The following is a 25,670-nucleotide window of genomic DNA, read 5'->3' on the forward strand; positions in this document are numbered from 1 at the left end:
GATGAAGCCTCTTTCTGATTGTTTGGGGCATCTGGAAAAAGGCTTGTCCGGAGAAGAAAAGGTGAGCGCTACCATCAGTCCTGTGTCATGCCAACAGTAAAGCATCCTGAGACCATTCATGTGTGGGGTTGCTTCTCATCCAAGGGAGTGGGCTCATTCACAATTTTGCCCAAAAACACAGCCATGAATAAAGAATGGTACCAAAACACCCTCCAACAGCAACTTCTTCCAACAATCCAACAACAGTTTGGTGAAGAACAATGCATTTTCCAGCACGATGGAGCACCGTGCCATAAGGCAAAAGTGCTAACTAAGTGGCTCGGGGACCAAAACATTGAAATTTTGGGTCCATGGCCTGGAAACTCCCCAGATCTTAATCCCATTGAGAACTTGTGGTCAATCCTCAAGAGGCGGGTGGACAAACAAAAACCCACTAATTCTGACAAACTCCAAGAAGTGATTATGAAAGAATGGGTTGCTATCAGTCAGGATCTGGCCCAGAAGTTGATTGAGAGCATGCCCAGTCGAATTGCAGAGGTCCTGAAAAAGAAGGGCCAACACTGCAAATACTGACTCTTTGCATAAATGTCATGTAATTGTCGATAAAAGCCTTTGAAACTTATGAAGTGCTTGCAATTATATTTCAGTACATCACAGAAACAACTGAAACAAAGATCTAAAAGCAGTTTAGCAGCAAACTTTGTGAAACTAATATTTCTGTCATTCTCAAAACTTTTGGCCACGACTATAAACTTTTGACCAGGGTCATTTTTATAAATTCAACTATTATTTTCTCTTGTGACATATGTAAATGTTTTTTTTATGTGAAACATCTTATTCAGGTCAGTACTAAATAAAAAATAACATGCATTTTGTATAATCCCTGCTATTTTGGTTAAATAATTAACATTTTGCAGATTCTGCAAGGTGTATGTAAACTTTTGACCTCAACTGTAAATAACTATAAAATGTGTTATTTCAGATCAAACCAACCACAAAGATTATGTAGTGATCACAACATCATAAAATAGTCAAACATACTGAAACCATACTAAAAAATACATTAAAACAAGTATGAGTCTCTTATGCTCACCAAGTCAAAACTATAGTAAAACAGTAATATTACAATTCAAAATGTTTTCAATTTTAATATATTTTAAAATGTTATTTATTCCTGCAATATCAAAACTGAATTTTTAGCAGTCATTACTTCAGTCCTCAGTGTTACATAATCATTCAGAAATCATTCTAATATGCTTATTATTTTGAATAGAATTCTTTTGAAACATAAATATAAATGTTTTTACTGTCACTTTTGATTTATTTAGCATGTCCTTGATGAATAAAAGTACTCAATTCTTTCCAGAACTCACACTTTTTTAATAGTGTGTTATATATATTTATGTAATATTTATATTATACATAGATTTATTTATCCTGCTGCAAAAACTAAATCCTGTATAAATAATACATGATTGCCACACTCAAAAAAGCCCAGCCCAGAACAAAAATACTATGAATGCCCACCTTTAGTTCTTGACTCTCCTCCATGCTCTGGTCCAGGCGACTTCGTATTACAACCTGTAGCTCAACAACAGAAGAATTTTTACTACTTCAGAACAAAACCACCATAACTACAACACACATATTACACTAAACAGAGAAGGAACTAGTTTACACGACAACCTTACAGAAAACCCAAAAGAAATGGGACGACAGAAACAGAAACCGTAGGAGAGAAGCAGAGAAACGGATACCTGCGTCTCTCCCACAAACAAAGCAAAGTTCACCATGAGAGTAACATGATCTACCCTGACAGAGCTTAGTGAACGAGCAAGAGAGAATGAGAGAGATGAGGGGGAAGGAGGGGCATAGGAAGTCACATATTATCAAGGATATGCAGGATATGGAAGGGGCCAATTTGGGGTAAAACAAGGCTGTAACAAAAATAAAAATACGCACCAGTTGCTGCTCTGCATTTTCAACTCCCTCACCCAGGCTGAGAGACACCTCCTGATCATCCTCAGGTAATGAACCGTGGAGAAGGAGAGCCTATAAAACACACAAAAACATCTGTTATGTGCCACAAGCTTTCTAGAAGCAATTCAAACGAAATTAGGAGATGATAGATGCTAGTGTCACCTGTAGGCTAGACACCATTTTCCGTGCCTCCTGCATCTCCCTCTCCAGCTGCTCCTGCTGCTCACACAGTTTGTCCTCCCATACGGAACCACCAGCTAGACCATCATGCCCCGAGACAATGGCTTGGTCACACAGGGCCAATTTCACTGTGTCCTCTATTGGTAAATAGAGATTGATCATGACAGTTATATGTGGATGAGACCATCAATGTCCAGATGATTGATTAAAAGGAATCAATACCGGACTTAATGGTTTTCTCCCTGGACAAGGTGTCTAACAGTCCTGCTTTCACGTCTGATAGGCTGACAGAGTCTTTGGGAGTGTGGGTGGGGCTCGGAGAACTGAGGCTGTGGAAATAAACCAGAAACATAGTTACAAATGTAAGGCTAAACTTTACAGTTCAAGTCAATTTTTGGCTTTTTATTGTATTGTATTTTAAATTATATATATATATATATATATGTGACCCTGGACCACAAAACCAGTCTTAAGTTGCACGGGTATATTTGTAGCAATAGCCAAGAATACATTGAATGGGTCAAAATTATCGATTTTTCTTTTATGCCAAAAATTTATTTATTTGATAAAAAATACAGAAAAAAATTTAATATTGTGAAATATTATTTCAATTTAAAGTAACTGTTTTCTATGTGAATATATTTTAAGAAGTCATTTATTCCTGTGATTCAAAGCTACATTTTCTTTCAGAAATTGATCTTTCAGAAATCATTCTAATATGCTGATTTATTTTCAAAGTTAAAAAGAGTTGTGGTGCTTAATATTTTGTTTAAACCTGTTTCCCAGGATACTTTAACAAATAAAAAGTTTAAAAGAACAGCATTTGTTTAAAATAGAAATCTTTTGTAACAATAAAATCTACCATCTAAACGTTTTAGGTCATTCAATTTTTTTTTTTTTTTTTTTTTTTTTTAAAGATATTAATACTTTTATTTGGGCAAAAAAGCTTTATAGCAAAGACTTATATTGTTGGATAAGAAATTATATATTGAATAAACACTGTTCTTTTTAACCTTTTATTCATCAAGAATTAAGCAGCACAACTGTTTCCAACACTGATAATAACAGTAATTAATCAGCATATTAGAATGATTTTTGAAGAATCATGTGACACTAAAAACTGAAGTAATGGCTGATAAAAATTCAGCTTTGCATCACAGGAATAAATTATACTTTATATTTTATTAATATAAAACACTATTATTTTAAACTGTAGTAATATTTCATAATATTACATTTTTTCTGTATTTTTGATGAAGTAAATGCAGCCTTGATGAGCATAAGAATTCTTTGAAAAAAATTCATCCTAAGAGAAGACTTTAAATGGGCTTTATAAATAAATTATGTGATTGACTTGTAAAAAATAATTACTAATCCATTTAAAATACTTACAGGAACAGTTTGCTAAATAATTGTCATTGTTTACTAAACTAAACTAAAATACAATACAATATGCCCTAAATGGGAAAAGTGCAGCGTACACACCCTTCCATGAGTTTGAAACAACATAAAGCCGAGTAAATGACAAAAAGTTCATTTTTGTTTGAACATCCCTTTAAATGAATCCCACTTATTGCAAAATTGTGTTTCAAGAGTGACTCACAATATCACAAAGACAAATATTGTTGTTTATGTTTATCAGGTGCTGCATCTGGTTTCTCAGAAAGGCAGAGCTAGATAAAAATAAACAGTCCTGAAGCAAAGGAGGAAAGTGCCTTTTAAAACCAGTTGCCATGGAGACCCTTTGCAGATATGAACAGCCAAGTCTGTCAGGATCTGCTCCTGTGTTTGATCTGATGCCCTATCAATAATGCACCGTTAATCCGTTTCAAATGCACAGGCTCATGAGCCAATGTCTCACATGGATGAAAATGATAACACCTTCAGTTTGAAATATGCAATACAGCGTTTCCATATCGGTGTCAAACATATGTTCTTAAATATACAGTATTCAAACTACAGACTCTTTAATGACTCACTTGCTTCAAAAATTTGTAAAGGCATTCTAAAAGCAATTTGACACATGATCCTTCAGTAATTATTGTAATATGCTGAATTATTATCAGTCTTGGAAACAGTTGCGCTGCTTAATCTTTTTTGGGACCTGTGTTGGGATTCTTTGATAAATAAAAAGTTAAAAAGAACAGTGTTTATTCAAAATAGAAATTTTGTGTTACAATATACACTACTATTTAAAAGTTTGGGGCCAAAATATTTTTTCTTTTCTTTCTTTCTTTCTTTTTTTTTTTTTTTAAAGAAATTAATACTTTTATTCAGCATGAATGTGTAAAATGAATAAAAAGTGATATTACAGAGTGATATTACTACAGTGATATATTATTACAGTGATATTTTGAATAAACACTTTTATTTTAACATTTTAATCATCAAAGAAAAAGGTTCCAAAAAAAGCACAACACTGATAATAAATCAGCATATCAGAATGATTTCTGAAGGATCATGTGATACTTAAGACTGGAGAAATGGCTGATGAAAATTCAGCACTGTGTCACAGAAATAAATTATATTTTAAAGTATATTAAAACAGGAAATATTTCACATTACTGTTTTTTTTCTGTATTTTCAACCAAATAAATACAGCCTTGATGAGCATAAGAGACGTTATTAAAAAACATTAAAAATCGTACTGATCCAATACTTTTGAACGGAAGTGTATGCTAGGAAATTGTGGGAAATATGAGTATATTTCTGTCAGTTTCAGTTTTCCACATGCATTAGTCTAGTGGAGGAGTGAAGGCCTGACACCACAATTTCTTTCAGACCCTGGAGCAAAGGACACCAATCTAAACTCAGCCCATGACGGGTCAATCCAAGTGCAGCCCTGGCAGATCTGTCTGTGAAGGGACAGCAAAGCTTGCAGTGCCAACAACCTCACTCCTTCTCAGCCTGCTATCTTGATGCATGCAAATATAAAGCCTCCCACATCAATTGTCCTCCAAACTAAGTTGCAAAAATTAAAGGACAGTCCTGCACCCTTTGACACAAATGACCTTCAGATTAGACAGAGTGTGACGATGCTGTCATAATCAATACTGGACTTATATTGGGGGAATAAATTCAATCCACCTCATTGGGTCTATTCAGCTACAGTGACATTTCCACCAATGCATACAGGGAATGAATCCCGCCTGGGTGACCTTTAGAGGATTCATGTTTATTTTCAAACAGATTAAGGCCTGGGGTTCCCCAAGTCTTGGTGTAGCACTCAAAAAAATTAGGCTGAGCATATCAACATTTCTGAGCTCTGCAAATGTGTGATAGATGAAGACAAAATGCCAAGGCTGATCTGCTTTGTTGCTTTAACAAAGCAACAATGCTTCTTCTCGAAAGAGAAGACAGAGCACTTGTTGTTGTATTTTTGCTTAGTGTGTATGTTGTGCTGGCTCTCATTGTCATTATCCAGGCTGCGGACCGCAGAGATCCTGAAAGAGACGGCCCGTCGCACTCCACATTACTCTCTTTGTTTTATTTTTCTCACGTTGTGGGGAGGGGGAAGGAGGGGACTGTTCTCTTTCAAAACCAAATCCAGAACCCCCTCCTGATTGTGACCCAAACAGACACTAAAGACCCTCACTTATTCAGTTCAGTTTCCACCGTTTCTTTTTTCTTTCAGCGCTGCCTTTGCCAAAGACAACCACCACAATTAATAGATGAACACTGAGTGAACTGAAACTCGTGATTTAAACTAAACTGGAAAAATCCCTCCTATTTGTTAAGAGTTTTGTACTGATCTTTGAACCACTGTTCTCAAAACAAGACTCTAAAAAGTTACTCCAACATACAACATAAGACTTAAAGAGATAGTTCACCCAAAAATCAAAATTGTCATTAATTGCTCACCCGCATGTCTTTCCAAACCCATAAGGCCTTCGTTCAACTTCAGAACACAAATTAAGGTATTTTTGATGAAATCCCAGAGCTTTCTGACCCTGCATAGACAGCAACACAACTGACACATTCAAGGTCCAGAGTAGTAGTAAGAACATCGATAAATAATGCATGTGACATCTGTGGTTCAATCGTAATTTTATGTAGCTATGAGAATATTTTTGTGTGCTAAGAAAACAAAAATAGTGACTTTATTCAGCAAGTCCTTCTCTTCTGTGTTAGACTTCGACACACGTTCATTAGAGTACCATGCGCATATTCTCGTTGCTTCACAACATTATGGTTGAACCACTGATGTCAAATGGATCTTAATGATGTTCTTACTGCCTTTTTGGGCCTTGAACGTGTCAGTTGTGTTGCAGTCTATACAGGATCAGAAAGCTCTCAGATTTCATCTTCCGAAGATAAACAAATTTCTTACCAGGGTTCGTACAGATACTGTAAAATGATATTCTAGAACTTTCAAGGACTTTTCAAGCACTATTTTTTTTTATTTTCAATGACTTCAATCAGAGATCTCACTTATCGAACAATGTCTTCTCTTTCAAATTCTAAAAAAAGATAAATAAATACAAATATAATAATAAAACAAAACAGCAAATATAAAGTAAAGGAAATGCAAAGTATTACTACTAAAGTATTACAAAGTATATTACACTTTTACTATAGTAAAAGCATGGTTATTTTCTTAAGGGATTTGTGTATACTTTCTTTTTTCTTTGTTTTGTTTTTATAACTGTACAGCCTTAATAGTTTGATGTTTTCAATTATTTAAGAAAAAGAAAACCCTATCTTACTGGTTTAGAATGACACGAGGGTGAGTAATTAGTGACATAATTTTCATTTTTGGTTGAACTATTCCTTTAAAAGTTATCATCCTTAGTGTGAACTCCTTAGTAGATTCAGTGTATGGTTTAACTAGCTGCCCAGAGGACATAAAATCTAACAGATTCAGCACTGTACAACTAAGGCATTTTAAATGGCCTTGAAGTGTACAAAATCAGCAATTGCCGTTGCTGAAACATCCTTTATTCATAGCAATGATGGATGGAAAACAACAACTAGAGAACGACTGACTGAATCCACTGGGAAGGAATCAAAGCAAATCCACAAAGCGTTCTTCTAGTTATAAATAAAGATCCGCTATGGCTGTTTTCTCTGGATGAAACACGAGCCTGCTCTGAGATCCTTCCTATGCAAAGTGTTCTCGCCATTCTTTTTGAAATGCAAAACAAAAAGAAACCAGTATAATGTGCTCCATTTTTCATAAGCTACTGCAGCGTGCGCTGACTGGGTTTTATATAACCCCTGATTGAATGCAATGGGAACATACAGAACTGCTGGTGTATGGTGAAGCCTGCTCTGATGATTCAGAGTCCCAGCAGTAAATCTAATAATCTATTTAACAGGGCTCGCTGTGATCTTTCCAAAACATCTTCTCTCCTGATAAATGTTACTGGATCTCAGAACCGTTTCTCACATCTCCCACACACCAAACCGCAAAAATGACCAACAAGTGGTCCAACGCAAATAAACATGTTCTGCTCTGAGATTCTCACACGAGATTAGTCGGTCATTAGATGATTCTCATGAGAGCTCATCAGACGCCCGTCACAAACCCAGGAGTCATTTGGTGGGATGGCAGGAAGCTCATTACAGTGTATTTACGTTCCAACGTCAGTAATTGGGCACAGGAGCCTGTGTTATTTAAAGAAAAAGGCCAGCAGATGCAAAACGTCAACAAAACGGAAATTCTCGGCTGCCAGGGTGAGAGTTCGAGAATTATTTCACATCTGGGAGGCTGTTTTGAAGAGAAACGGCTGAGCAGACATATCCGGCATTCTTTGCGCTGTTGTAAGGAAAACAAACTGCTTCACAACAAAACAAGAGAGAGACATTCTTTCAATATTCCTTGTCAAATCCGCATGCATTAAAGGCACTTCAAAGTGTCTGATTGAGTGAAATACTGTGCTGTATGTCAATGACAGATGCCAATGACACAAAATCAGATCCTAAAGCACAACACAGGTGGCACTGGCATACAGTAGAAAACATGATTCAGAATCTTGTATGTGAGCTATAGTAGAAAAGTACTATGGGTAGGATCCTTTAAAGAAGTCACAGCTGTCATTCACAGACACATAATAAAATACAGGTGGTTTCAAACTGACAACCATTAAATCGCTGGAAGTTGGCAAGATGCTGTACTCAATTGCTGCATCTGCAGATTATGTTTGCTAAGAATTTGCATAAAGTGAAACCCTTCGCAATCTTATTACATCGTCAATGGTTTATGCAGCTCATGTCACCTCAGTCTGCCAACTCTTTTTGCTTCTAATGGCTGTCAATGTGAACCTTTCACTGAGTAAAAGTATAGGACAGCATCAGAAAAAGTGAACTAGTGAGTGAAATCTATACGAGTCAAACTTAAGTGAAAATGTACAGTATATGTATTAAAAATTGCTAAAAATACTTGCAAACATGCTTGTGGTAAAACTGTGTTGAAGTGTTTATTGAAAAGACAATTTACCCAAAAATGAAAATTCTGTCATTATTTACTCACTCTCATGTTGTTACAAACCTGCATTCTGCAGAACACAAAAATATTTTAGATATTTTGGAAGATAATGTGGTAACCAAACTGTTTTGTGACCATTGACTTCTATTGACTTCATATATCTTCATGTTCCACAAGAAGAAATGTGACCCTGGAGCACAAAACTAGTCATACAGGTACATTTTTGAAAAATTATACATGAATAAATAAGCTTTCCAGTGATGTATAGTTTATTATAATAGGATAATATTTGGCCAAAATACAACTATTTGAAAATCTGGAATCTGAAGATGCAAAAAATTTAAACATTGAGAAAATCGCCTTCAAAGTTGTCCAAATTAAGTTCTTAGCAATGTATATTTATTAAATAATTAATAAATTAAGTTTATGGTAGGCAATTTACAAAATATCTTCATGGAACATGATCTTTATTATCCTAATGATATATGGCATAAAAGAAAAAAATGATAATTTTGACCCAATACAATGTATTTTTGGCTATTGCTACAAACATATGTGCTACTTATAACTAGTTTTGTTGTCCAGGGTCATGAATACAGTCAAAAAGTATTTTGGAATGGTGAATAAAGGACAGAATTTTTATTTTTAGGTGAACTATTCCTTCAAAACATCACAAATATACTGTGACAGTGTCTTACCATTTGATTTGTTTGGCTCCCATTTTGGCACTAGAGTTTCTAGCCCTCTGCACCACGTTTATTCATCCAGAGACCGTAAGGAAGTCTAGACATCGGCATCGTTTCTTACAGACACAAACTTCTTTAGAGTCCTGCCTCAGCATGCATTCTCTACAGCGTTGTCACTCGTTTACTAACTAGCTCCTCTTAACCACCATGCTTGAAACTGACAGCAGATCCTATCAGTGAGTTCAAAGCCTCCTCAGATGCACCCGACGTTGTCCATATGGAAATCCTGTTTTCAATCCGTCCACGGTGACAGGAGTGAGCGGCACTGCTCTGTCACCAAGGCAGCTGCATCCTACCCCCCTCCTCTCCTTCTCTCTCTCCGGCTGTGAGTTGGGCTAATTATTCCTCCTCTCAGTTCAACCTGGTCACAGACGACTCCTTCACTTCATAAAGCTCTCCATCGCTGAGATCCGCATGTCCCCGTCTAGTTCTCGCGTTCCCTCCCTTACTAGCTCCTCTTTTTCTGTGCCGAGATGTTAGACTCAGTCCGGCCTTCCTCTGTTTACCCTCCCCCTCCAGCCCTCCCTCTATTCCGTCTTCTCTCTCTGTCCTGCCTCTCTCCCCATCTGTTAGGATCGTGATTTTGTCAGAGGGGGAGCTGGTACGGGACTGTCTGGCTTGTAGGTGGGCACAGATTTGCTGTGAACCGCTTGCACAGGATGCACTTCTGATTTAGCACAACATTGAGATATAACTTTCCTTTCACAGATTATAATTTTAGTAACAAAGTATATTTTTAGTAATACAGTTGAGGTCAAAAGTTTACATACACCTTGCAGAATCTGCTAAATGTTAATTATTTTACCAAAATAAGGAGATCGTACAAAATGCATGTAAGATATTTCACGTAAAAGACTTTTACATATAGTCCACAACAGAAAATAACAGCTGAATTTTTAAAAATGACCCTATTCAAAAGTTTACATTCACTTGATTCTTAATACTGTGCTGTTACCCAAATGATCCACAGCTGTTTTTTTTATTTAGTGATAGTTCATGAGTCCCTTGTTTTGTCCAGAACAGTTAAACTGCCTGCTGTTCTTTAGCAAAGTTCTTCAGGTCCTGCAAATTCTTACATTTTTCAGAATTTTTGTGTATTTGAACCCTCTCCAACAACGACTGTATGGTTTTGAGATCCATCTTTTCATACTGAGGACAACTGAGGGACTCATATGCAACTATTACAAAAGGTTGAAATGCTCACTGATGCTTCAGAAGGAAAAACGATGCATTAAGAGCCGGGGGTGTAAACTTTTGAACGGAATGAGGAAGTGTACATTTTTCTTATTTTGCCTAAATATCTTTTTTTTTTTTTTATTTAGTACTGCCCTTCAGAAGCTACAGAAGACAAAATAAGTTAAATTTACCCTGATCTTCAAATCAAATTCCAGCTCTTAATGCATGGTTTTCCTTCAGAAGCATCACTGAATCGTCTGTAATAGTTGCATTTGAGTCCCTTAGTTGTAAATTTTTTTTCCAAATAATCCAAATTGTGCAAGGTGTATGTTAACTTTTGACTTCAAATGTATACGTTTATAAAACTTATAATTTGTATCCTCATCTTGTCCCTTATAACCACTGTGACTAACTCTTACTTAACCTACAGGGCAGTGAGCTATCCAGATCTGTCAAGTTATCAATGATCAAGCGCATCTTAACTTCGATCCAAGTCACTACCTGACAATGTCCTAGAACGGTTTCTTGCATAACACTTTTAAAGACAGTCACAGATATTTCTAAAACCAGAATGAATGACTAAGCGATTATCAGGTACTGAATCATCTCCTCCAGATAAAATCATAGCTGATGTCTCACATAAAAGAACAGTCACACATTTTCTTGTTTTCAGTGGCAATGCATGATGATGCCTCAAAGCAAGCCAGTGGGCAGGAACATCTCAGGCCTTACAAAACAAGCAGTGAGAAAATCCTTGTGACAGCCTCCTCCAGCCTATCTATGTGTTCTTCTCTCATAAAAGCAGAGAGAATAATAAAAGAGGGTTGTGATAACATGTTTGTGTATATTTTGTAACTAGGAGAATGAAACCCAATGACACCGTGCGATGACAAAATGATTGGTTCAAAGAACTGTTTTGCAATTTATTCACAGTTGTATGTATTCTCAATTTACAAGCTTATATCTACATCAGCATCTTTTTGTATATTTATATTCATTTTCACGAATGTTTTGATTTTGAATAAATGCTTTTAATGCATCTTAAAGGGATAGTTGTTTTTTTGCGCACACAAAGTATTCTCGTAGCGTCATACAATTACGGTTGAACCGCTGATGTCACATGGACTATTTTGTTGATGCTCTTAGTACATTTCTGGACTTTGAACATGGTAGGACTCTTACTGTCTTTGGAGGGTCAGAGATCTCTCGGATTTCATCAAAAATATCTTAATTTGTGTTCCAAAGAAGCAGGTCTTATGGGTTTGGAATGACGTGGGTGAGCAATTAATTTTTGGGTGAACTATCCCTTTCAATATTAATCCAGAAACTGTCTAATTTCTCATTATTTAATTTCTTTAGTACTTAGAAATATGTAAATGTTCTAGCTTTATTTCTTTTCCGAAGATCTTTGGTGAAAACAATTCAATGTTTTAACAATACTTTTGAAAGAAGATCTAAAAGTGGAGATTCCTTCTGTATGTTCAAACTATTAGTTAAAAAATTAGTTCACTTCCAGGGAAAAAAAATCCTGATAATTTAATCATGTCATCCCAGTTCATGTCTTTCTTTCTTCAGTCGAAGAGAATTTTTTTGAGGAAAACATTCCAGTATTTTTCTTCAAATAGTGGACTTCAATGGGGATCAACGGGATGAAGGTCCAAAGTGCAGCTTCAAATTTCATTCTGAAAGTGAACTAATCCTTTATCTCAGTTTAAAGTAATATACAGACTAGCTGCATTGTATTTACCCAGTAGATCTTGCTCCTGTCTCCTCTTCAAATGTCCCTTTCTGTCCCTCATACTGCTGAACCAATGCTCTAACACTCAAGCAGGGGTTCTCACTGTCCTCCTCGCCGCTGCAGCCACGACTAAGAGCAAAAAAATGCAGAAAGATTAGAAACTGATTCAAAAGATTAAAAAGGATGAACAATCTTTTCATTTGTAAACCAAATGAATGAACAACTCTCTAAATACATATTTTTAATTAGTATTTTAATAAGCTCCAACAGAGCACATTAGAGATTATTGCTAGGGGTGACACCAAATATTAAACTGTGGTTGAAACATGTTTAGATTTGCAGATCTGATTATCCATATGCTACCTCTGAACCAAGCTGCAATTCCTAATGACTGCAGCAAGAGGGCAATGATTCATTCACTTTATTTTGTCATTATTTACCACATCTTTATTTTTCCTTTGAAACACAAAAAGCAGCGGTAATACCGGAATTCATGTTTTCACTGATAACATTTTCGTTAGATTACCATTTTGTAAACTAAATCAACTGAATCTTTAGAAAGATCTGACTATTTGTTCATAAACTCATTAAGTTTCATGAAAGGATCAGTGAGAGGTAGGTTGGATGTCAGACTTTTCACTGAATAATGACCTCTATTCCAGCCTGTTCCTCAAACAAACTTTTCTAACCATATGAGGGAAAATGGACCCTCTTAAAGGGATAGTTCACCTAAAATTGAAAATTACCCATGATTCACTCATCCTCAAGTCATCCTAGATGTATAGGACTTTCTTTTTTCAGACGAATACCATCAGAGTTATATTAATAATGTCCTGGCTCTTCCAAGCTTTATAATGGCAGTGAATGGGGCCAAGATTCTGGAGCCCAAAAATGTGTGTCTATCCAAAAATATTATAATTATATAGAATATTATAAACCATAATCTTTAGCTTCCGCTAGCTAGAGAGAGTGGTATTCCAGCAGATTACGTAGAAGGTAGGCGTAGCATAAGCTCCGGTGAGAATATGCTAGTGAGTAAATCGGGTAATTTTAATTTTTGGCTGAACTATCCCTTTAAAATGAGGAGATTTAAAGGAGTAGTTCTCTTTCAGAACAAAAATTTACAGATAATGTACTCACCCCTTTGTCATCCAAGATGTCCATGTCTTTCTTTCTTCAGTCGTAAGGAAATTATGTTTTTTGAGGAAAACATTTCAGGATTTCTCTCCATATAATGGACGTCTATGGTGCCGCAGAGTTTGAACTTCCAAAATGCAGCTTCAAAGGGCTCTAAACGATCACAGCTCAGGAAAGAAGGGTCTCATCTAGCAAAACGATCGTTATTTTCTAGAAAAAAAATACTTTTTAACCTCAAATGCTCGTATTGTCTAGCTCTGTGTAGAGATTAAAAAGCATATAAATTGTGAATGTTTTTAGAAAATAACCGATCGTTTTGCTAGATGAGACCCTTCTTCCTCGGCTGGGATCATTTAGAGCCCTTTGAAGCTGCATTTAAACTGCATTTTGGAAGTTTAAACTCGGGGGCACCATAGAAGTCCATTATATGGAGATAAATCCTGAAATGTTTTCCTCAAAAAACATCATTTCCTTATGACTGAAGAAAGAAAGACATGAACAATTTAGGATGACAACGGAGTAAGTACATTATCTGTATATTTTTGTTCTGAAAGTGAACTACTTCTTTAAGAACAGTTGCTCTATGGAAGCAATTCTACCTAAATGTATAAACATTGAGGAAATGGAGTTAAAGGGTAAAATGAAGCTACATTTACCTCCACTCCTGCCTTAGATGAAATACAGAGCGCCCAGGGCGAGAAGCATCCTGCCTGGCTGCCGCCAGTGCTGCTGCTGCATTCTGGGCCATGGCCATGGTGGAATGAGGTCTGTGATTGGCCGAGGAGCCAGTGGAACTCCTGCCTACGCCAGCTCCAGCTCTGTGACTGGCTGATGCAGAGGGTTTAAAATGTGCAGCTAGAGCAAGGATGAGCCTCATGGCGGATTTGAGGTTCCCCTCCACAATGTCTTTGAGTACAGAGAGAAAGAGGAGATCTTAAATAAGTAGTTTTATCAGCTTAACCATGATTAACAGCCTGCTTTGTAACTCACCCCTGGCAGACGTCTGTGGCATTCTGATCCGTTTGGATGACACAAACTGCAGAACCTTCTCCACATTCTGTTTCCGCTCCTGGTCGTCACGTGGTACATAATGAATGCCATCCAGCAGCTCGCCAGCTTGCCATATATATATATAAAGCACATCTTAATATAAAGACTTATCATACAATACTGCAATACAAATGAAATACGATCCACAGGCTTACCCACTATCTCAATGAGGTGTGCTAGGACCACACCATCTCTGAGATCCTGTCGTAGATCGCTCACAGGTTTCAGTCCAGGCTTCTTTCTCAGCTGTGCATTAACCCAAGACACATAGGCAGCCAGCTGCTGCTAGAAAGACAAACATTTCATACAGGTAAGTGCAACCTTGGTAGTCTACATTTACTACCAGTCAAGTTTTTAATGTTTTTTTTAAAGAAGTCTCTTCTGCTCAACAAGCCTGCATTTATCTGATCCAAAGTGCAACAAAAACGCTACAATTTTGAAATATTTTCCATTTAAAATAACTGTTTTCTTTTTGTATATATTTTAAACTGTATCCTGTGATTTCAAAGGTGACTTTTAGCATCATTACTCCAGTCACATGGTCCTTCTGAAATCATTGTACTATTCTGATTTGCTGCTCAAAAAACATTAGTTTGAGCAGATTTTTTTCAGGTTTCTTTGATGAATAGACAGTTCAAAAGAACAGCGTTCATCTGAAATAGAATTTTTTTTTCAAATATTATAAATGTCTTCATCATCATTTTTGATCAATTTAAAGCATCCTTGCTAAATAATACAAGTATTAATCTGTAATAATTATACTGACTACAAGCTTTTGAATGGTATAGTGTATAATGTAACAAAAGCTTTTTTTTTTTCAAATGCTGATCTTTGGATCTTTCTATTCATCCAAAAATCCTGAAAAATGTACTTAACTGTCTTAAATACTGATAATAACAGTAATAATAAATGTTTCTTGAACAGCAAATCAGCATATTAGAATGATTTCTGAAGGATTATGTGACTGGAATATTGATGCTAAAAATTCAGCTTTGAAATCACAGAAATAAATAACATTTTAAAATATATTCAAATAGAAAACAGTTATATTAAATAGTAACAATATTTCAAATTTGACTGTTTTGCTGTACTTTGAATCAAATAAATGCAGGCTTGGTGAGCAGAAGAGACTTTAAAAACACATAAAAAAATTTCTGTTCAAAAACTTCTGACTGGTAGTGTAGACTGTACTTCTGTGTTTTCCTCTTGCCTCCAAAACTGTCAATTTTGCAATTTAAACAAAACCTCATCTATGCTACACTATAGGGTTACTTTCCTCAGGCTGTCATACAGCCTTAAAGGAACACTCCACTTTTTCTGGAAATAGGCTCATTCTCCAACTCCCCCCGTGTTAATAAGTTGATTTTTACCGTTTTGAAATCCATTCATCCGTTCTCCTGTTCTGGCGATATCACTTTTAGCATAGCTTAGCATAGATCATTGAATCCTATTAGACCAGTAGCATCGCGTTCAAAAATGACCAACGAGTTTCCATATTTGTTGTATTTAAAACTTGACTCTTCTGTAGTTATATCGTGTACTAAGACCGGTGGAAATGCAAAGCTGCGAGTTTCTAGGCTGATAAGATTAGGAACTACACTTCCATTCCGGCGTAATAGTCAAGGAAGTTTGCTGCCATAATATGGCCGAAGCAGGCGGAGTATTATCAGAAATGAGTTCCCAGCTAGTTTAGCATTTGCACATGTGCTACATGGTATTACTGCTCCTGCTTCAGCCTTATTACGGCAGCAAACTTCCTTGACTATTACGCCGGAATGGAAGTGTAGTTCCTAATCTTATCAGCCTAGAAAATTGAAGCTTTGCATTTCCACCGGTCTTAGTACACGATATAACTACAGAAGATTCAAGTTTTAAATAGGACAAATATCGAAACTCGTTGGTCATTTTTGAACATGATGCTACTGGTCTAATAGGATTCAATGATCTACGCTAAGCTATGCTAAAAGTGATATCGCCAGAACAGGAGAACGGCTGAATGGATTTCAAAACGGTAAAACTCAACTTATTAACTCGGGGGGAGTTGGAGAATGAGCCTATTTCCAAAAAAAGTGGAGTGTTCCTTTAACACAAATCACGTCTCAGTGGTGCCAATGTCTCTACGTGCTGTTTAACTGCATACCTCCCCAGTTATCATTAGTGCTGATGGTCCTGGTGGAGAGGTTACGCAGAATATGCCTGTGTTGATACCCACTAGGATACCCGTTGTCAAAAGAAATTCATGCCTCAGTGCTCAAGATGCACCTGCTTTGACAGAACAAGTCCTTTCTCATTCACCCCGGCCGGTCAGCATCACCGGGTTCAACAGCGTGGATTAGTCTGACTTGCACTTTCTCTGCCATGTCACAAAAGGAGAGCTTAACTCCCCACGCTCATGCTTCCTCTTTAGCAAATACATGTAGAAACACATAAAGACTGCAGTGAGGTTTGCTGCAGTTCTAGCCTCTGGCAAATGTGCTGTGCACTGAACAAATTTTTTTTTTTTTGTAAATGCTGAAGAATGTGGGGTGGCTGCAGAAAAATACAGCATTTAGAAAAAAGATTAACATATTTACAGTTGAGGTCAAAAGTTTACACCCCCCTTTCAGAATCTGCAAAATGTGAATTATTTTACTAAAATAAGAGGGGTCAGACAAAATTCATGTTATTATTTATTTGGTACTGACCTGAATAAGATATCTCACATAAAAGATCTTTACATATAGCCCACAAGAGAAACTAATAGTTGCATTTATAAAAATGACCCGATTCAGAAGTTTACACCCCCTTGATTCTTAATACAGTGTTGTTATCTGAATGATCCACAGCTGTGGGTTTTATTTTTTTTATTTTTTGTTTAGTGATAGTTGTTTTGTCCTAAACTGTTTAACTGCCTGCTGGTCTTCCCGAAAAATCCTTCAGGTCCGACAAATTCTTTGGTTTTCCAGCATTTTTGCGCATTTGAACCCTTTCCAACAATGACTGTATGATTTTGAGATCCATCTTTTCACACTAAGGACCATTAAAGAGCTGGGATGAACACTTTTTGAATTTGAAGATCAGGGTAAATTATTTTGTCTTCTGGAAAACATGTAACTATCTTCTGTAGCCTCTGAAAGAAGTACTAAAAAAAACAAAAAAAAGATATTTAGGAAAAGTAAGAATAATGCACACATTTCAATTTTATTTAAAAGTTGTCACCCCCTGGCTCTTAATGCATAGTTTTTCCTTCTGGAGCATCGGTGAGTGTTTCTGTAATAGTCCCTCAGTTGTCCTCAGTGTGAAAAGATAAATCTCAAAATCATACAGTCATTGTTGGAAAGGGTTCAAAAACACAAAAATGAACCTGAAGGATTTTTCTGAAGAACAGGAGGCAGTTTAACTGTTCAGGACGAACAATGGACTAAACAAAAACACACAGCTGTGGATCATTTACAACCAGTGGCGGTTCTACACGGAGGCCAAGGGAGGCCCGTGCCCCTGTAGACATGTCCTTGGCCACCCCTGTGGCCCCCCCGTGCTGACCAAATAAAAAAAATAATTAATTATGGTTTTACACACGAGCGCCAAAAGCGGAACTAATGCGACGCATCGTTCTACTTACATGGGTAAATTAGAGCGGCGCACACAAACACTGCAGCAACAATTAGAACTACTCTTGGATAGAGGAGCTACGATTTATTTCTCCTGTTGCAAGAGTCAAAGGTAAGCAAAACAATTTCATTTCGTGAGTGACTTGTTGTTCTTGCACATAACCGTGTTACTTTTGTTTTTCACACTGATAATTAAATCAAGTTTGTAAATGGCTTTGTAAAATCTTTGTTAACGTTAGTTAATAAAAATATACAGCTGTTCATTGTTAGTTCATGATCAAGTGCCGGTTCAGTTCTGCTGAAATTCTACACCTCTGAGAACTCTCTCATTAAAACAAAGAAAGTGTAGACATGATGTAAATAAGAGATTAATTGTACTGTGTAAATGTGATTTTATTACCTTTTATTAACTTTGAGAAATTGCGATGAACTACAGTAATGTATGAGTGACAGCTTTCCAGTGATTGTAAGGGGAGCGCGCACTTTTAAGACTATAATTAATTCAGAATTTGAATTCATTTATTCACGGATTCACTCTCTGATAACGCAACATCGCTATTGCTATTGTGCAGCACATAGGCTACTACATCAGTTACACTAAGAGAAGGTAAAGCAGGTGCTTACTCATCAAAATATGTCTAAACAGCCGCACTGCACGTGTCGACACGCGCCCCTGAGTAAACATTATTTTTTTCTTTCACCATGCAGCAAACGTAAAAAAAATTAAACCGTTTAACTTATAGTAAAAATCGGTTAAAATTCTTACTGTCGGTTAACAGTGAACGGTCAATATGAGCATCCCTAAAATGTTTGTATGATTTTAAAGTAAAATAAAGTTTATAATCTTTAAATACCACTTGTTGTCATTTTTTAATGTGCCCCTCTGGTTAAACACTGGCCCCTTCTTGGCCCCCCTAGTCAAATTTGTCTAGAACCGCCACTGTTTACAACACAGTATTAAGAATCAAGAAGATGTAAACTTTTGAACCAGGTCATTTGTTTTTATAAATTCATCTATTATTTTCTCTTGTGGACTGTATGTAAACATCTTTTATGTGAAATGTCTTATTCAAGTCAGTACTAAATAAACAATAACATGCATTTTGAATGATCACTGTTATTTTGGAAAAATAATTAACATTTTACAAATTCTGAAAGGGGGGTGTAAACTTTTGACCTCAACTGTAGACTAAATAAGTCCAATAATTTAAAAGGAAAAAAGACACAAAAGCACCATAAATGTTGTCCTTTTGACTTGTTCACTACATGTTATTTCTTCTAAAGCCATATGATGGCTCTGTCAGAGACACTGACCAAAATTTACATGCTATTCACTGATAATATTCCCCGCAAGTGAGCTGTTAACCAATGACAGGACTGACAGGAGTCAGTGAGTCCATCTCAAGAATTAGATCAGTGTGACTATGTATTACTAAGTCATTCTAATATTTTTAACCAGATCAACTGATTGATTTAAAATGATCAGAAAAAAAAGACTGATCCATTTACAAGTAGGTCACCATTATTTATCTCATGACCAATACGTATAGGACAGATGTCAAGATTATGATATTAAGTTTGGAATTTAATGCAGTCATAAGGACCAATTTTATGATGCTTCTTTGTCCTTTCTGAAGACTGAAGGCTGTAATGTGAAGTGTTTAAAATGTCTTTTTTGGGAAAAAAAAATATTTTGAGCTTTTACGTGAGCTATTTTTTTAAACAATTCTCATATATGACGCACTACTAACAACGTAAGATCAATAAGATGTTGATTTTTGAAAAATGTACTATTTTTTATTCATCAAGGATGCAGTAAGTTGAATGAAAGAAACAGTAAAGACTTTTTCAGCTTTATAAAAGAGTTCTGTTTCAAATAAAGGCTATTCTTTTCAGCTTCCTATTTGTCAAAGACTTCATTGATATCTGCTTCCACAAAAATATTAAGCAGCACAACTGTTTTCAACATTGATTATAATAAGTATGTTTCTTGAGCACCAAATAAGAACTGAGGAAGATGAGACTTCTTTTGAAAACATTCAAATATTAGTTCACTCCAGAATTAAGATGATTGAAACTGATAATTTACTCACCCCATGTCATCTGTTAATGACTTTGTTGTATGTTTTTGTGATTCATTATTTATTTTCTTTGTTTTCATAATATTTGAATTTGGTGTTATTTCGTATAGCATTTAATTGCATTTATGTTATGGTAATGAGAAGTCTTTTATTGTGAAATATATTGGCGTGAACGGATATAGTGCGAGTACGCGCTAAACATTTGAGTACGGAACGAGACCCAGACGCACATGGTCATGGCCTCAAAGGTTTACGGTTCATAAGGAGTTTAGCTCCTGGTTTAAATGGAGAACAAGGTATTTTGACTTCTTGTTATCTTTATTTCTATTTTGTTTTATTGTAGCAAAATTATTTGTTTGCTGTTTGTGTGATTATCTAGTTATGTTTAAATGATGTGTTTGTTTATTTATTTGTGTTTGGTTTTGAAATGTTTGTCTTAAGGTTTACTAATTTTGTTGTTTGTTTGGTTTTTCTTTGTACAAGCTCTTACGTTGATCCTCAATCTGGTTACTTGATGGTGTACGGCATGAAGTGACGACTTATGTGACGGATGTGAATAAACTATGAGGATCATCAGTTGGAGAGTCGATTTTTTTTTATTGAACCAGGGAGCTACAGTAAGAGCTTGCCATCGTTGACCCGCGGTGCCGCTTCAAGGGACGCCATGGTTAGTGACGGAGCTTTAATGTCGGCGAACTCGGCGGCGCGCTCGGTGGAAACAGCTGCGAGTGCTCACTTGACGGATCAAGATTAAAGCGAACTTTCAGCGGATGATTGTACACCTCTACGGGCAGCAGATGGACTGAGTTAGTGGACTATTCGAGGGAAGATAACTGTTCCAATCATTGTTTGGTGGATCGCAGTGAGTACCAAAGACAATGAAACAAAGTTAATTTTTAAGGGACAAATCTTCTCTTGTTTGTTGAACGCGATTTAAAGATAAATGGACATTTGGTGCGCGTACAGTTCACCTGTTAATGGACTAACGTTAAAGTGTATCAAATATATTCGTTTTGCTTCAAGTGTAATGCCTCAGCATATGTGGCTAAAGTGGACTTGTGAGTAGTGTTACGTAATTTTAGTGGATTGTAAATGTAGGAAAATGTCAAAGTCAGATGCTGGTTCAAAAGGGGCAAATAGGCAAGTTGATAGCCAACACACAGAAACTCAAAGTGAAAGTGCACGTCGTTCAAAACGTATGCATGTTCCTACTGAAAAAATGTTAGCCTATCAGCAAGAAGAACGGCAAAAGAGAGAGAAAAAGATAGTATTTTTATATGATCAGTGGAAAGAAGATGCCCGTAATGCACGTGAGCATCTTAAGTTAGATGCGTCAGAAACTCAGCTGGCTATTTTAATTGATTCCCTGGAGACAGCTAAAAATAAGGTCCTTGGTGCTTATGATGAATTTAGGCAGCGTGTATCCCCAACTGTTGAGATGAGGAGAAAAATGGATGCATGTGAAGCAGTCACAGCTGATATTACTAAAATTGTTAATGAAAGAATAACGGGTATAGATGGAGATTTTGATGCAGTGAGAGAGAAAGGTCGTCTTCGCACTTTATTAACTCATCAGTATGCCCGCTCAATCTTTGGTTCGACTGTTTCACAAGTTAGTCAGGAAGCTAGTAAATCTAGTCATCGCTCTGTTGTATCAAACTTAGAAGCCAAGCGTGTAGATGCTGCAGCAGAAGTAGCAGCTAAACAAGCTGCATATAATGTTCTATTAGAAGAGACAAAGCAAAAAGAAAGAATAAAGCAGTTAGAGGAACAGCATAAAAAGGCTCTCGAAGTTGAGTTAAAAGAACTGGAGCGAATTCAAGCACAAAAGGATCTGAAAGCAGCTCAAGCTAAACTTGAAGTATATAATCAAGAAATTGAGAAAGAAAGGACTAATTCATCCAAAGATTGTAGTAGCGCAGAAGAATCAGAGTTTTCTCAAGTGAGTGTGCGAAAGAAACAAGAAATTCATCAAAATGTGCATCAAGAGCCAGCAAAGCTGTCAGTCAAGGCACCAGCGAACAACGTACATCATCTTGTTCAAGCGTTTCAAGATGGAATGACTATGAGCAAACTACCGGTTCCAGAGCCTCCTATCTTTACAGGTGACCCCATTCATTTTATTGAGTTTAAACAATCTTTTATGGTGCTCATTGATCAGAAAAGTCTTTCTTCTGCTGACAAGATGTTCTACCTTAAGAAGTATGTGAGTGGTCCTGCCAGAAAAGTCTTGGAAGGCACTTTCTTCAGAACGGATGATGAAGCCTATCAGGATGCGTGGAGTAAGTTGAATGGTCGTTATGGCCAGCCTTTTGTCATCCAAAAGGCCTTCAGAGAGAAGTTAACAAATTGGCCTAAAATCCATCCAAAAGATGCCATAGGACTCCAAACCTTTTCTGACTTTCTCAATGCTTGTCAGGGTGCCATGCCTCACGTTAAGGGTCTTCAAATTTTAAACGATTATCAAGAGAACCAGAAGCTTGTGCAAAAATTACCGGACTGGGCAATTAGCAGGTGGAATCGTCGAGTCACACAGTCTCTTATCGACGATCATGAGTATCCTACTTTCAAAGAATTTGCTATGTTTGTATATACTGAAGCGGAGATTGCCTGTAATCCAGTTACGTCCTTTCACGCTCTTCATAACTTAGAACACGCTAGTGAAAAGGTAAATCTAACAGAGACCAAGCGAAGCAGAGCTCGGGTTCTTATTACTCATTCAAACATAGAGAGTCAAAATGTGGTCAAATCTGTGAACAGAGCTCCATGTATGTTCTGTCAGAAGAGTAATCATCAACTCAATAACTGTTCCAATTTTCTCAGCAAACCGCTGGAAGAGCGACGAAGATATGTTCAGGAGAAGAGGCTTTGTTATGGATGTCTGAAGTCTGGTCACGGTGCGAAGGAGTGTCGTTGTCGTCTCATTTGTAATATCTGTAAGAGAAAGCATCCAACCAGTTTGCATGATAGTAACTTTGTGAAAATGGTGAAGACTTCATCTTCTGCAGTTCAAACCCAAAGCGATCTTGATGATACGATGAATGCAATGGCCTTGAATGTGGCTGGAGAAGATCACAATGTGCATACCTCCATGATTGTTCCAGTCTGGGTGTCTGTAAAGCAAAATCCAAGCCGTGAAAGGTTAGTATATGCACTACTGGATTCTCAGAGTGATACTACATTTGTTGAAAAAGGTGTGAGTGATGCTTTACAGGCAACAACGTTCCCAGTAAGATTGAAACTTACAACCATGCTTGGGAAAGATACAATCCTTCAAAGTGAGAGGGTATCAGGACTTCAGGTGAGAGCATATAAGTCCAGCATTTATATTGATTTGCCTCCTACTTATACCAAAGATTGCATACCAGCTAATCGTAGCCACATTCCTACTTCTAAAGTTGCTCAGAATTGGAATCATCTCGCGGTTATTGCTGACGAAATACCTCCATTACAGGACTGCGATGTCAGTCTATTAATAGGCTACAATTGTTCAAGATCAATGGCCCCCAGAGAAGTGATATTAGGAGGAGATGATGAACCGTATGCTATTCGGACAGATCTAGGATGGAGTATAGTCGGTTGTTCTTCGCCAAATTCTGATTTATCTGAAGTCAGCAGACTGTGTCACCGCACTGCAGTTAAGGAGCTTCCTCTGATCACACCAGCCAATGTGCTACGAGTCCTAGAAAGTGATTTTAAAGATATGGAAGAAGAGACCACAAAAGTATCTCAGGATGACATTAATTTTCTTGAAAAGTTGAAGCAAGGTATACAGAGAAATGTTCTTGGTCATTACCAAATGCCGCTTCCCTTCAAAGTAAGGCCCACTTTGCCAAACAACAGACGCCATGCTGCGATTAGACTTGATCATCTTAAAAGAAAAATGGCAAAGGATGAATCATATAAGAAACGTTACAGTGAGTTTATGAGTGAAATCTTTCAGAGAGAAGATGCTGAGGAAGTGCACGATGATGGCAAGAAAGGAGAAACATGGTACTTGCCACATCATGGTGTTTTTCATTCGAAGAAGGCAGACAAACTACGTGTAGTCTTCGATTGCTCTGCAAGGTATCAAGGTTGTTCCTTAAATGATCATCTACTTCAAGGTCCTGATCTGATAAATAGCTTACATGGCATCTTGATTCGATTCCGTCAACATCCTATTGCACTTATGTGTGACATAGAGAAAATGTATCATCAGTTTCACGTAGACAAGTCTGACAGAGATTTCTTGCGCTTCCTTTGGTGGAAGGATGGAAACATCCACCAACCAGTTTGCGAGTTTCGCATGAAAGTTCATCTATTTGGTGCTGCTTCATCCTCAGGGTGTGCAAACTACGGCTTGAAGCATCTTGCAACTGAAAACCGTGAGTTCTACCCATTAGGTTCACAGTTTGTGCTTAAAAATTTCTATGTAGATGATGGAGTAATTAGTGTTGAAGATGCGGACCAAGCTATCAAGGTTGCTGATGAGGCCCGAAAACTCTGTGCTATAGGTGGCTTACGGCTACATAAATTTGTGTCGAACAGCGAAACTGTGTTGGAAAGTATTCCTGCATCAGAAAGAAGCCCTGACTTGAAAAATCTTGATCTTGCATTTGATGAATTGCCTCTAGAACGAACACTTGGCATGCAATGGGAAAGAGAATCAGACCGCTTTAAGTTCAATGTTCACCTGAAAGATCAACCTGCCTCTCGGCGTGGCATATTGTCTACTGTTGCTTCTGTTTATGATCCCTTGGGACTTATAGCACCTGTGCTCTTAAGTGGAAAGAGAATATTGCAGGAAGTGTGTAAGCGTGGCAGTGGATGGGACGATCCTTTATCAGATGGACTACGTCTAAGGTGGGAGCGATGGAAACAAGACTTAAATGATCTGGTGAAAATAGACATACCGCGCACATATGTACCTTCGAACTTCGGGAAACCTGTTAAAGTTGAATTGCATCACTTTTCCGATGCTAGTACTCATGGATACGGTCAATGCTCCTATATTAGGCTTAAGAACGACAAAGGAGATATCCATTGTGCTATAGTGATGGCAAAATCAAGAGTTGCACCTCTCAAACTTACAACGGTCCCTAGATTGGAACTAGCTGCTGCAGTCATTTCTGTTGAAATGAGCAGTGTTCTCAAGAAAGAATTGGATTATACAGTTATTGAAGAGACGTTCTGGACGGATTCTAAAGTAGTGCTTGGATATATAAGCAATGAAGCGCGTAGATTTCACACTTTTGTTGCAAACAGAGTTCAAAGAATACGCAATGGTACAACTACTGAGCAGTGGAGGTATGTTCCAACGGAGGAAAATCCTGCTGACCATGCATCTAGGGGCCTAACTGTGAAGGAGCTTCTTGCCTCAAACTGGTTTGCTGGTCCGAAATTTCTGTGGGAGAAAGAGATGCCTGTACCGACAAAACCCAATATTGAGATTTTATTTGGGGATCCAGAAGTGAAAACCTTTTGTACTTTGAACACAAAGTGCATAGAAAGCTTTAACTTAGTTGATCGTCTTTCAAAATTTTCTTCTTGGTCAAAGGCAATCAGAGCAGTAGCACGTCTGTT

At 37.1% G+C, this 25,670-nt stretch overlaps 1 protein-coding gene across 1 annotated transcript in view; it reads right to left on the reverse strand.

Annotated features, from left to right (window-relative positions):
• The window catches only part of dixdc1b (DIX domain containing 1b), a 41,471-nt gene that overhangs the window by 8,052 nt on the left and 7,749 nt on the right, over positions 1-25,670 (reverse strand). Inside the window, exons 2-9 of the mRNA XM_073824382.1 lie at positions 14,590-14,719; positions 14,375-14,500; positions 14,041-14,290; positions 12,257-12,376; positions 2,383-2,489; positions 2,143-2,297; positions 1,963-2,052; positions 1,528-1,581 (exon numbers count right to left, since the gene is read on the reverse strand). Of these exons, the coding sequence (XP_073680483.1) occupies positions 1,528-1,581; positions 1,963-2,052; positions 2,143-2,297; positions 2,383-2,489; positions 12,257-12,376; positions 14,041-14,290; positions 14,375-14,500; positions 14,590-14,719 (1,032 nt within the window). The remainder of the gene's footprint in view (positions 1-1,527; positions 1,582-1,962; positions 2,053-2,142; positions 2,298-2,382; positions 2,490-12,256; positions 12,377-14,040; positions 14,291-14,374; positions 14,501-14,589; positions 14,720-25,670) is intronic.

Source organism: Garra rufa, chromosome 19 (genome assembly GCF_049309525.1).
Source record: "Garra rufa chromosome 19, GarRuf1.0, whole genome shotgun sequence".
NCBI lineage: Eukaryota > Metazoa > Chordata > Actinopteri > Cypriniformes > Cyprinidae > Garra > Garra rufa.